The 12,952-nt window shown below is 43.9% G+C and overlaps 2 protein-coding genes across 2 annotated transcripts; both read right to left on the bottom strand.

Moving 5' to 3' along the window:
• Positions 1-1,201: 1,201 nt before the first annotated feature.
• Positions 1,202-10,766, bottom strand: AP1M1 (adaptor related protein complex 1 subunit mu 1). Its single transcript, XM_068174068.1, has 12 exons — positions 10,618-10,766; positions 9,941-10,097; positions 9,492-9,559; positions 8,823-8,953; positions 8,543-8,690; positions 7,986-8,112; positions 7,136-7,278; positions 6,387-6,458; positions 5,946-6,104; positions 4,701-4,826; positions 4,432-4,507; positions 1,202-3,329 (listed from the first exon to the last, which is right to left on the bottom strand). Exons 1-12 carry the CDS (start codon positions 10,657-10,659, stop codon positions 3,307-3,309), a joined length of 1,272 nt encoding a protein of 423 aa, XP_068030169.1. The 5' UTR covers positions 10,660-10,766; the 3' UTR covers positions 1,202-3,306.
• Positions 10,767-11,788: 1,022 nt separating this feature from the next.
• FAM32A (family with sequence similarity 32 member A) lies at positions 11,789-12,693 on the bottom strand. Its single transcript, XM_068174082.1, has 4 exons — positions 12,543-12,693; positions 12,283-12,421; positions 12,136-12,189; positions 11,789-11,979 (listed from the first exon to the last, which is right to left on the bottom strand). The coding sequence occupies exons 1-4, from the start codon at positions 12,617-12,619 to the stop codon at positions 11,911-11,913; spliced, it is 339 nt and encodes a 112-aa protein (XP_068030183.1). The 5' UTR covers positions 12,620-12,693; the 3' UTR covers positions 11,789-11,910.
• Positions 12,694-12,952: the final 259 nt, after the last annotated feature.

Raw genomic sequence — 12,952 nt, forward strand, 5'->3', positions numbered from 1 at the left:
TCCAAGACCTGTCCAGCCTTGGACACTTCCAGGGATCCAGGGGTCTCTCCAACCTCCCAGGGAAGTTTCATCTCAGTGTCTCACCCAAACCTGCCCTCCTGGTAGATCAAGTGCTGGAATAACATCCCTTGTTTCTGTCTTTTTGCCAGTGCAGCTACACAGGCATCCGCAGTGCAACAGTGAGTGGCCACACTCAGGGCCACAGGCCCCTGAACACAAACGCCAGCCCTTTTCCTTGTGAAACCAAACTCACCATGTGCTATTCACATGCCCTCTGAACAGAGGGAGACTTAGCTTTCTCAGGAGTTCTCCTGAGAGAGGCTGAGAAAAGAGAATCAAACCAATGCTTATCTCATTCGCTGCTCCTGTTTGTGCCCATGTGGAATGTGATTTGGAGATTGTTTACCCGAGGTGATTGTTTGATTGGATTCTGGTGCTGGTGTTTGGATTCATTGACCAGTTGGATCCACACTGTGTCGGGACTCTCAGGAGAGAGTCACGGGTTTTCTAGTTAGTTAGTTCTTGTTAGTGTAATATAATTATAGTATAATAAAATAATTAATTAGACTTCTGAAACCATTGGAGTTCAGACATCATTCTCCCCAGGCGCTGGGGCTCCCAGCACCAATACCACCACCCCAGGCTCCTGATGTCAGTTTGCAGGATGCGATTGGGACTGTCAGGGAAGCTCAGATTGGAAGTGGAGGTAGGTTGTTTATGGGCTCCACCCTGAGCAATTCGGAATTTCAGGAGGCAGCTGCCCACTCCGGGCCGCAGGGCTCTTGAACACAAACACCAGCCCTTTTCCCTGGGAAAGAAAAGTGGCCAGCCCAGGTTCCTGATGTCAGTTTGCAGGGTGCACTTGGGACTGTCAGGGCAGCCCAAATTCAGGGTGGGGGCAGGTTGGGTCTGGGTTACACCCTGCGCTGTTTGGAATTTCAGGAGGCGGCCATGAAAAGGAGGGGGGGGGAATTTTGCTTTCTGAGTGTCAATTTTATTGTGCATGGGTGGATTTTGTTGAGAATAGGAAAGTGATTTTTTTTTCAGAATTTGGTAAACAAATATCGTTACTTTTTGCTTTTATAAAGTTCTGCTCCACTTATCCAGGCTTCACATTATAAGAGGTGAGCATACGCTGAGATTAGAGGCTACTACCTGGTGTAGATCAAACTGAAAAAGAATCAGGCAAAGTACAACTGAGTCAAAGAGGACTTTCTGCCCTTTATTACCTTCTGGACAAGCATGGCTGATGCCCCATCATCAAAACAGTCAAACTGCAACAAAATAGGAGAAAACATGGTTCTGGTCCACAAGATCCAAACTTCAAGAGGAAAACAAAGCTATGGAGAGTCACATTTTACAGGCATAATTAGAGCAAACACTTGGAAAAATAAAGTCAGCAGAAAGTGATTTGTCAACAGTTTTAATATAAAAAGTTTTAGTCCAGTCATAAGCTTAATTGTTCAAATGAAAATGAGTAGTGGAACTGAAATCTTGAACAAGATGATTCCATTTCAACATCAAGATTTTTGGGTGACAAACAGAGTCAGAATACACCTGTCCACACCCATGGTTGCCAAAAACTGGGTGTGTGGTTGTTGCCAAACACCACCAGACATTAGATTTCCTGAGGCATATCTTCTGTGATGTCACAGCAGCTGCAGCCTGGGGGGAGTTTAGCTGATTTTTGGCTAATTGTACACACAGGTGTACGTATGTACAGTCAACAAGGATTCAGTGAGGACAGTGACTGAAATACCTTCTCACTCTTTGTGGACACTCCTGGACTCTCCCACCAGTGGAGAATTTTGCACACAGTGTATTATCACATCACATCTGCAGACATAGATATTTAGATTTTGATGGTGTAAGTTTAGCACCTCTCAGGAGTACTAAATTCAACCTAAAACATCCTGAAAGTTGTGTAAAGAAAATACTGATAACCGTCACAATTTTCCTGGAAAAAAAAAAAAAACACCTCACCAAAACCTAAAATAACTATGTACACCCATGCCAATTGTAGCTTCTCAGAAAAAAATTAAATGGCATGTAAAAAAAAATAATACCTGTAAGAATAACATTGCAAACTGTTATTCATTCTGCCAGGAAGATACAGTAATAGCTGCTTACAAACAGAAAAGACTGAGAAAACATCTCTCCTTAGGGCAAATGTAGTTAATTCTAGCAAACTATAGCAGAAAGGGGAAGTATTTGCCCTAAATTAACACAAAAGGCAAGCTGGAAGAAAGATGGCAACTGTGTTTTTGTCGGCCTCTTCTTTCACAGTAACTTCCAGGAAGAGCTTGGAGTATGTTACAATTATCTGGAAAAATAATCAAAAGCACCCAATCTTCCTACCAAATTACATTACCTCTCGAAGTGTTTTGGTCTTTGAATCCCTAATCTAAGGCTTCATGCCTACATATGACAATTGGGAACACGTTTGATCAACAGAAATTTGAAAAAGCATGTACTGGTCAGTTGGCAGAGGGTTTCCAGGCCCTGGGGTGTCACAAGGTTGGAACTCTTTCCTCTGCATTCTGACTGCCTGGAGCCAGCAATCCTGCTTCCAGAGACTCTCCCACAGGCATTTACTCCTGTCATCTCTTGTTCTCAGTTAACTTAGTCTTTAACAGATCTCTATTTTTGTTTCCAAACCTTTCACTTGAAGCTGTTCTCTCAGATTAATTCCTTTGAAACCATGCAAAAAAAAAAAAAAAAAAAAGAAAAGGTAATGGTGTTTTTTGACTTCAGATAATTTCAACTCGTATTCTGTAATTTTTTTTTTTTTAAGTTAACAGAGCTATGAATGAGTTAAGGCACCCAAATGCCCAGAAAAAAAAAATAAATACCTTGGGCTAAATACAACTAAGTGTTCAGCAGTCATTTAATTGCACAATCCTGTCCCTAATTTGTAGCATAATGCTGCCAATGTCTTTAGGGATCCTAAAATACAAATACTAGAAACTCTGTGACTGTAACGGACAAGGCATCGACAAGACATTCCCAAGGTTCATTCTGGATTCCTGGCTCCTCAATGTAACTGCTACTCCTAATGTAATTAGCATTTAGCAGCAAGATCAGCATGTTCTAAGAATGAAATAAATATTCACACAATCAATACTAATGGTTCAAAAGCTCAAACACATTATTGAAATCAATAAATTTCCAATCTTTCTTCTGTCAATCCAAGATTGCAGAAACGAGACCCTTGGCAACAACATTCACAGCTCTCAGGACCACAGAAGCTTCTGCAAATGAATTCTAGGCCTGAAGGTTTGTTGTCTGTGGTGCCTGTGAGGTGTTTTACTGTGTTCGGAGCTGGTAGTCTGTAAAGGGGGAAAAAAAACAACAAAAACCCAATTTTAATCATTTCTCTCATTCAAAGGAGTAAAGCAGAGCAGCAATTTGGGATAAAGTGATAAAATGCATTCTTGTATTAATATATATTATTAAAAGAATGTGCAAATAGCAATAAAACACTGAGAGGGGGAATAGCCTTCAACTGAAGGAGGGAAGGGTTAGATGGGATATTAGGAATAAATTCTTTCCTGTGTGGGGGTGAGGCCCTGGGTGCCCAGGGAAGCTGTGGCTGCCCCTGGATCCCTGGAAGTGTCCAAGGCCAGGCTGGATGGGGCTGGGAGCAGCCTGGGACAGTGGAAGGTGTCCCTGCCCAATGGCAGGGGTGGAACAAGATGAGCTTTAAGGTCCCTTCCCATCCAAACCAGTCTGGGATTCAACAATTCTATAAAATAAACTCAAATCTTTGCTTAGAATGGCCATGAGAAGCAAGGCAATTGTGGGCAGTCATGCTTAAATGCCAGGAAAAAATTACTCATAAAAACAGAAACAAAAAAAAGTGAAAAACAAACTAACTAAACAAAAAAAAAAAAAAACACCCAAATGACAACAACAATGCCACCACAGCAACAAAAATCCCCAACAAAACCAAATCCCATCATTTTTGCTTGCTAAGAATCTAGTATTTTTTACTAGACAGTGTCTTATACATTTTAAAGCTGGCAGAATGATATGTGTGAGCATACTGCTAATGTCATCTTTGTTTTTAAATTTACCAAATTCCAGCTCAATTAGAAAATATTTGAACAGCATGACCACTCTACCCCACTGGGTCTTTCATTACTACACCAAAAAGGGAACTAAAAAATCAACAGTGTAGTTTAATTTACTGTGTATGTAAACCAGATAGTTCCATACTCAAAAACAGGAGCTTCAATTTGTAGGTTATATCTGGAGAAAGAAAATATTCCCTTCCTCTCACCTCCATTCTAATCCCCCAAAGAGGGGACTAGAAAAGAAACAGTGCATTTTAATCTACTGTGTATCTAAAGCAGATAGTTCCAGACTCAAAAACAGGAGCTTCAATGGGCAGGTTTATTCTGCAGAAACAAAGTATTCCCTTCCTCTCACCTCCATTCTGGGTGATGTACCGGACCCAGGGCAAAGCCTGGTAGCCACTCTTCTCAATTATCTTTAAGTAACGAACCTGGAAAGAAAGATTTGTAAGACATAAAGCCTCCCATGCTGACAAAGCAGCATTTAGCAAAAAACCTGACCCTTTTATGGGTAAAAATCTGTCTTGGGGATAAAACTGAACAGGAATCATCAGGATGAGAAACAGCTCGTGTGTTAGAGGGCAGCATGTGAATTTATCAGTATTTCTGTTTTCAATCACTGACCTGGATTCCTGAAGTGGTGAAATAGGGAATCTCAAACTTTACACTGATGGGAGGTTTTCCTTCCTTGTCTTCAGCTTCCACACTTGGAAGTCCAAAGTGAGCTCTCATCAGGTATTCTTTTCCACCCTATCCAAAAGGGACATTTTTTTTTTTTGAAGCAAAAAAAAATAATAAAAAACTTGCAACAATACAAGTAGCTTTCTTAACATCAAACTGCTGAACTCCACTATGTATTCCAGCTCTTCTCCAGGGCCTCAAAGTGACATATATTTTAATTTTAAAAATCCTTTTTAAAAAAAAAAAAAAAAAAAAAAAAAAAAAAAAAAAAAAAAAAAAAACAAGCAGATCCAGCCTGAGGCATAATTAATTTTTTTTCCAGCCTCATAGTCATAAATTGAGAACAAATAGTGACACACAGCTGCACTACTATCACACCATTAGCAGGGGACAGACCTCATGCTCATGGAACCACCCAAGAAGCAGAGCCTGACAAAACTCAAACAGCTGCTGCTAAGGCCAGGCCAAGGATTACACCACCCAGAGACATCACTCAAAAATGTGCTCTCTGCCCGGATTCTGAAAAAATATCCAAGTGTCCAAGTGAAATAAATATAAACTACATCTATTAGCAAGTTCCAATCTTTCATCCATGGAAAAAAGAGGAAAAAAGAGGAAAAAAGAGGAAAAAAGAGGAAAAAAGAGGAAAAAAGAGGAAAAAAGAGGAAAAAAGAGGAAAAAAGAGGAAAAAAGAGGAAAAAAGAGGAAAAAAGAGGAAAAAAGAGGAAAAAAGAGGAAAAAAGAGGAAAAAAGAGGAAAAAAGAGGAAAAAAGAGGAAAAAAGAGGAAAAAAGAGGAAAAAAGAGGAAAAAAGAGGAAAAAAGAGGAAAAAAGAGGAAAAAAGAGGAAAAAAGAGGAAAAAAGAGGAAAAAAGAGGAAAAAAGAGGAAAAAAGAGGAAAAAAGAGGAAAAAAGAGGAAAAAAGAGGAAAAAAGAGGAAAAAAGAGGAAAAAAGAGGAAAAAAGAGGAAAAAAGAGGAAAAAAGAGGAAAAAAGAGGAAAAAAGAGGAAAAAAGAGGAAAAAAGAGGAAAAAAGAGGAAAAAAGAGGAAAAAAGAGGAAAAAAGAGGAGACACTGCTACTTGTCTGATACCAATAGGATTTGCTTTAGGCAGAGTCTAAACGTGAATGAAATATTAGTGTTAAGTAATTATTACACTCTTTGGTGGTAAGAGCAAAAAATAACACTTACTGGAAAAGATTTAATGGACCAGACAATTTCACTGTTCTCTGGAACCCATTTGACACTTCCAACAGTGGTTTTGAACTTTGGCGAATCTGCATCATTTGGAACTGGGATGTGAATCTCCACATTGTTGGCAGTTGATCGACGCTTAAATTGACTCTTTGCCTAAAGAAGAAAAACAATAAAGCAGAAAAGCAGGGTCTAAGTATTTCCATGATGCTGGTGAGCTCAGAGAGCTGTGAGACACACAGCTCCCCTCCACCCCAACCTGTATCCTGAGAACCAGAACTGGAACTGAGATCATAACTGACAAATGAAGTCTTCAAAGGTATCCAAGTCCCACAGAAATCCTGAATACTTGCACAAAAATGCATATACTGCTCATCAAGCTTTGAAAACAAACAAAAGAAGACTAAAATTAGCCATGATTACTTAAGGATGTCTGACCTTGATCATGTACTCGATGCGGCTGTGGGAATGTTTCTCAATCACAGACTCAATCCAGATCAGGGGCTTTACCTGGTGGTGAAAAAACACATCACAGCTCTGAGTTTTATTCTGACAGAGTCACTAAAATGTTGCTTTCCCTTAAAGCTACACTCAATATGTGAACCACACAGAAAATGCAGCCTGGGGTGTTCAAAATGATAGAATTGTGGTTTTTAAGAAATAATTATACAAATGAGCAAGCAATTATATACCAATGAGCAAATGTACAACAATTATAGGCTTAAAAATGTATGTCTCAGATTAATCCCTAATAACAAACACTTGCATTAGAAAATATTTGATATTTTTACATACTAGGGACTGAACTATTTCTTTGCTATAGACCTTCTCTAGATTGAATTTTTTGACATGCCACCTTTGTCACCATGGCTGGCATACTCCAATAAAACAAAGTGCCATAAATACTGCTGTTAACAAGCACAACGAAGTGTTACACTGACATTGTGCAGTTAGATTAAAAACACAGTATTTCAAAAGCAGTTGAAAATACAGAGACTTATTGCTAAGTCTAAACCTTCTTCTTCCTCCAGAAGGAGTGAGCACCACGTTTTGCTATTAACAGCTGACTCGAAGATCCATGTGCTGCCCATGTTTTATGAAAAAAAAAAAAAAAAATAAAAAGGGAAAGCTATTGTGGCTACAACCTAAACCATTCTCATTTTAAAAAGGCAAACATCCAGACTCACGTGGGTATTGAGACGATACGACATGAGCTCAAACTCTCCATCAGGTGGAATGAAGGAGATTGTCCTGTCGTTTTCAAAGCGAGAGAGACGAACACACTGGTGGAACTTCACGTCTTCCAGTTCCACTGATTTACTTTTCCCACCTAGCAGGAAACACACAGGTCACACAAACTATGGCCCCAAGTCTTGCCACAGCACAGATGCTGCCTGCTGACATTCCTTCCTTTTAGCCAACCTTCTAGGATCAGGGCAGTGACTATCCCCCTGTGCTGGGCACTGCTGAGGCACCTCCAATCCTGCCATCAGTTTTGGACTCCTCACAACAAGGAAAACATTGAGGGGTTGAAGTGTGTCCAGAAAAGGAAATGGAGCTGGGGAAGAGGCTGGAGCACAAGGAGCAGCTGAGGGAGATGGGGGGACTCAGCCTGGAGAAAAGTAGGTTCGGGGGGAGCCTTCTCACTCTCCACAACTCCCTGACAGGAGCATGGAGCCAGGTGGGGTCAGGCTCTGCTCCCGGGCAACACGGGACAGGACAAGAGGAAATGGCCTCAAGTTGTGCCACTGGAGGTTTAGGTTATATTCTGGGAAACTTTCTTCACTGAAAGGATGGTCATGCATTGGCACAGGCTGCCCAGGGCACTGGTGGGGTCACCAGCCCTGGAAGTGTTCAAAAGGCCTGTGGATGTGGCACCTGGGGACACGGCTTAGTGGTGCTCAGCAGTTGGACCTCATGATTTCAGAGGGCTTTTCCAACCTTCACGATTCTGTGATTACCATGCTCCCCAGGCATCCCAGAACTCAAAACTCCTGACAGCATCTGTGATGATTGTCATGATAGTGCAACACTCACGGCCTGTGTTATCAAAGAGAACTTTGTCATTCAAGCCAAGGCGCAGCTCTGGCATTCCTGAGAGGAAAACTCTCATTTTAATGGATCCAACTATCTCGCTCCGTAACACGTTCCCGTTGGCACTGACCTGAACAAAGATGAAGAGGGAGGTAAGACTTCTCTGATGTGGTATGCTGTGACATACAAGAAACACTCCCACCCTATCCCCATGCCCTGGGTTTTCTTGGATGTGTTTCTTATCAGGAATTAATCCAGCAGAGTGAATTAAATCAGGGATGTGAAGCAGCACAGATAGAGGATAAAAGGATATATCCAAAAATCAGCAATACACACAATTAAAGCATTATTTGTACTGGATTTCCTTAATGATTACATTACTTCATTATTATTACATTACTTAATTAATGATTTAATGGGAACTTAATGATTACATTGCTTTGAGTGTCACAGCACACCATCCACAGTCAGACTTTTTATTGCAGGTTTTCACACAAAAAGCCCTTTTTAACACTTCCTACTACAATTCTTACACAAAAGTTGAAGTCCAAGGTACCCACCAAAAGGTTAACAGACTCTATGACATCCAGGAACACCTCGTTTTTCCTGTATTTTATCCCTTCTGATCTCCATGAAACAGCGTTTGTAACAGTGGCAGGTGGGCGTGGGGCTCCAGTTTCAAGTTTGTGGCCTTCCTGAGTGATGTACCTTCACAACCAGAAAATTGGCATGGAAAAAAAATAATATTTCTGATAATTAGAACACATTGAAACATTTGTTTGCCTATGGAAAAAGGCTCAAAACATTCCAAGGGCTTTGTCACTGTTGAGTGATACTTACTCTTGTAAAATTTTACTATCAGTGGTTTGTGGATAACCAAAATCCATAAGCTCATCTAACAACTCATAAATAATAACAAAATTATCCCTAATGCTCTCTTCTTCCAACTCCTTGAAATATTCAGAAAAAACCTGAAATACAACAAGAGGAGGGAGAGGGAGAAGAAAGACATTAACTGAGGCAGCAGAGCACACAGAGAAGGTATTCCTGCATCTAAAATAATAATCTTGTAAAGTTCCAACCCCAACCCCATACTTCCCAAACGGCATTCTGCTCAGATCAGCCCCAGGAAACTCACCACAATTAAAACAGATACAGAGAATCCTAGAAGAAACTATTATGAAAAATATCTATTCTGGAGAATATATTTTTCTCAAGAGGTACAGATGAGGCAAACACAGGATCTGTGTGAAGCACCACAACACATGCACCAATTCCCAGTCTCCTCCAGGTGCTCAGGTCTTGTGTAACTACTTACAGCACTGTGCCCCCATCCTCTGCCTACACAGCTACAAAATATCAGTGCCCTTATTAGTGGTTAAGAAGACAGCTCTACAAAATAATCAAATATAAAGTAAAAATGCTGTTGTTGAAGTTCTTAAAAAATGTGAAAGCTCTATGCACTTCTATTTAGACAGAACATAAAAATTACTTCTGAAATATACTCACCTGAACTACTTTATATAAAAATGAAAACACCAGTGAAACACAAGCATTTTTCTTAGAAGTTGCAACAACTGATAAAGGATGTTCAGGAATGTGCATTTTAAAATAAGTTTACTAAGACCATTTTAAAAAAAGCCTAATTTAAGGCACTTGGAGTTGCCTGGAAGAATTCTGCATTAACTACTTACCAGCACCTATGCTCTAGGGACATATGAAAATAAACATTCAGGAAATCATTAATTAGAGTAAAATTACAACACTTTTCCCGACCTTGTGCTGCTAGTATATAAGACACTATGTAAAGCACAAAACCCCTGTTTAATATAACTTACTTCACTGAATATAGCCTCTTTACACCACTTCACCCATTCTCCAACTTGCATTTTGACATTAAAATAAAAACCAAACCAGCAAGCCTTGGCAGGTGAGCACATCTGCAGCACAAAGGATACGATACAGGTTGTTATGTTTAATCCACATGAAACGAACTCCTCCATGTGCTAGGATAGGAGAAAGCGTCCCCTCTTCTTCCTTTTCCATAAGGATTGGCATAAAATGTTCCACCTCTGACATGTCCACATCTCCACGATAATTCCGACAGATCAGGACCTATAAGGAAAGCAACCAAATCCTTCTTTTTTCTCTTTCACAAGGGCTTTATCATGCAAGACACACGAATGCTTCAAAAACCCCTCTAAAATAATCCAGCTTCCCTCGAGCCTCTCTGCATTTGTAAGTGCAAATCACAATGCCGAAGCATCACAATGCCGAAGCACTCTGCCAATTAAAACGCAAATACCAACATTTAATTGCAAAGCCATGTATTAGTATTTTCCAGACCTATCCTTCCTCTATTAGTGCTCAGGCTCTAAGAATGATTTTAGGATAAGAAAACACGCAACTCCTCTGAGGCAAAGCGGCTACGATACCGGCAGAGACTACCCCGGGGATGCCGCCTCACCCAACATCTCTACCGGCGAGGGGCTGCAGGCCACAGCTCCCCACAGCTCCCCTGTCCCCGCTCGGCTAACCCGGGGCTGGCAGCCCGGGAAGCGGAACGCGGCCCCCGCAGCCCTGGCAGAACCCCCAGCTGGGGGAGCGGAGCCCCCAGCTCCGCGCCGGGCCTCACCTTCCCCTTCAGGTCCAGCACATAGACGGCGCTGGCCGACATCGCCCCGGCCGGGCCGCGTCCCGCCCGCCTTCCGCTTCCGCTTCCGCGGGAAGTGACGCCACCGGCCGCACCGGCGGCTGCGCGCAGCGGCGGAAGGACACCGCGAGCGGACGGCGCCGTTAAATAGTCCCGGCGTGCTTTTCCCCCGCGCCCGTCCCGGGAGCGCTGGCACAGCCCCCGCGGCGGGCCGGGCGGCTCCAGCCCGCCCAGGCTGACGTGGGGCCCCGGACACCCGCTGAGGAGCCAGGGCTCAACGGCGCCCGCGGCGGAAAAACTCATTCGGGTTAAGAACAATATCCCGGTTTAAGCGGCGCGTTAGGAGTTCGAACACCATGATACATGTCATCCCTCAGAGGGGTAAGACTCGAACTCCACACGCCCCATTTCATACGTGTATCAGCACCGGAAAAGGGATGAAAGCCGCGTTTTAATAAATGACACCGAATTTACAAGTTGCAGCAGACCCCTCTGAAAGACAGAAATGATACTGTTGATACTCAAGATAGAAATGATACTGTTGATACTCAAGATAGAAATGATACTGTTTTCCACAAAAATCGGATTCAGTACCCGGTGCACAGCAAGGCAGTAATTAGACACTCGAGAGACACACTGATTATTTATTTCAGAGCTGCACAAGCCTGGATGCTCGGTGGGATCCCAGAAATCCTGCACATCAGCTGTTGAAACTTGGACATCGCTCAGAGCTTGTTGGCTGCTCCCTATTCCATGGATTAAACCTCCCTTCTTGCCGGTTAGGTTTGAAAGTATACAAAGATCAAATACCTAAGAATATCCTTTCCTAAAACAATTTTACATATTTCACATTTTTCAACATGGCCTCTGACAGAACTTGATAGAAAGTAATTATACAATTCACATAACTTACAACAGAAACTTAAATGTGAGACTGCCAGACTCTCCACTTCAAAAAGGGAGAACTGTTAGAACCAAAGAAATAAAGGAATGTTTTCCATCTGGCTCACAGCAATTAGTTTTGGCCTTAATCTCACTATAAACACAAAAAAAACCAGCCCTCTGTATCGACGTAAACCAGAGCTCCTCAGCCCAGAGGAGACATTGCTGGATGTTTGGTTTTAAAAAAACAAGTCTATAAGATAAGACAGTATAAAGTCATAAAAGCTCAGAAGATGTATTAGACAATATGGAGAAAAGACAGATTTACATGGCAACCCTGCTTGACACAAACAAAACACGACTCCAGCTCCAGAGCAGTGAAAAGCAGCCCGGTCATTTAGTCCAGCTGACTTTGGGAATGTCGTAATGCTCAGTCAGAGTATCCAAGTGCCTGTTGAAGTCCTGGGGGAGGGAAAGAGAAAGAAAACAGGGTGCTGACATCACCAAATTGAACCATAAGCCCCCGTGCGTCCCGGCTTGTGTTTCACAAGGCGGAACAGTTCCTTCAGCCCAACAACAAACACGCCGGTCTGAGGAACGCGGGATGGTTTTGCTCACCTCCACTCGCTGCTTGTGGGTTTTCGACGCCTTCTTCAGGATCCGCTCCATTTGCTGTAGGAGACACAGAAGGGCCGGTTACTCCCGGCACTCGCAGCCCCCTCAGCGGCCGCACCCCAGGGGTGGCGGCGGTTTTTAAAGCCTTACCCGCTTCTCCTGCATCTTCTCGTAGGCCACCTGCGCCGGGGTCCGCTTGTCCAGCCCGCGCTTCTTCTCCTCCTCCTGCTTCTTGCTGCTCACGATCTGCTCCAGGATCTGGGCCTTGTCTTTCGCCTTCTTCTTCTTCCTGCGGGAAGCGCCCGGTCAGCGCTCAGCCCCGGGGCTGTGTGTCCCCTCCTCGCCCACCGTTCTCCCGGCCCCTCCTCACCGCCCCCCGTTCTCCCCCGGTTCCCCTCGACCCCCCTCACCGTTTGCCGGCCCCCAGGGCCCCGCCGCTGCCCTTCAGCCGCAGCGGACCGCGCTGCACCGCCTCGTAATCCGCCATGGCGGAACGGCCGCGCCCGCGCCCCCTGCCGGCACCGCCGCAACGGCACGGCCGGCTCCGGGAGCCGCGCTCGAGCCCCGCCCGGCCCCTCCGTGAGGGGAACCCAGGCGGCTTGCACCTCCGTGCGGGGACCGGCCCCTCCGTGAGGGGAGCCCAGGCGGCTTGCACTTCCGTGAGGGGACCGGCCCCTCCGTGAGGGGAGCCCAGGCGGCTTGCACCTCCGTGCGGGGACCGGCCGCTCCGTGAGGGGAACCCGGGCGGCTTGCACCTCCGTGCGAGGACCGGCCGCTCCGTGAGGGGAACCCAGGCGGCTTGCACCTCCGTGCGGAGACC

This window comes from Anomalospiza imberbis, chromosome 27 (genome assembly GCF_031753505.1).
Source record: "Anomalospiza imberbis isolate Cuckoo-Finch-1a 21T00152 chromosome 27, ASM3175350v1, whole genome shotgun sequence".
In the NCBI taxonomy this organism is placed as follows: Eukaryota; Metazoa; Chordata; class Aves; order Passeriformes; family Viduidae; genus Anomalospiza; species Anomalospiza imberbis.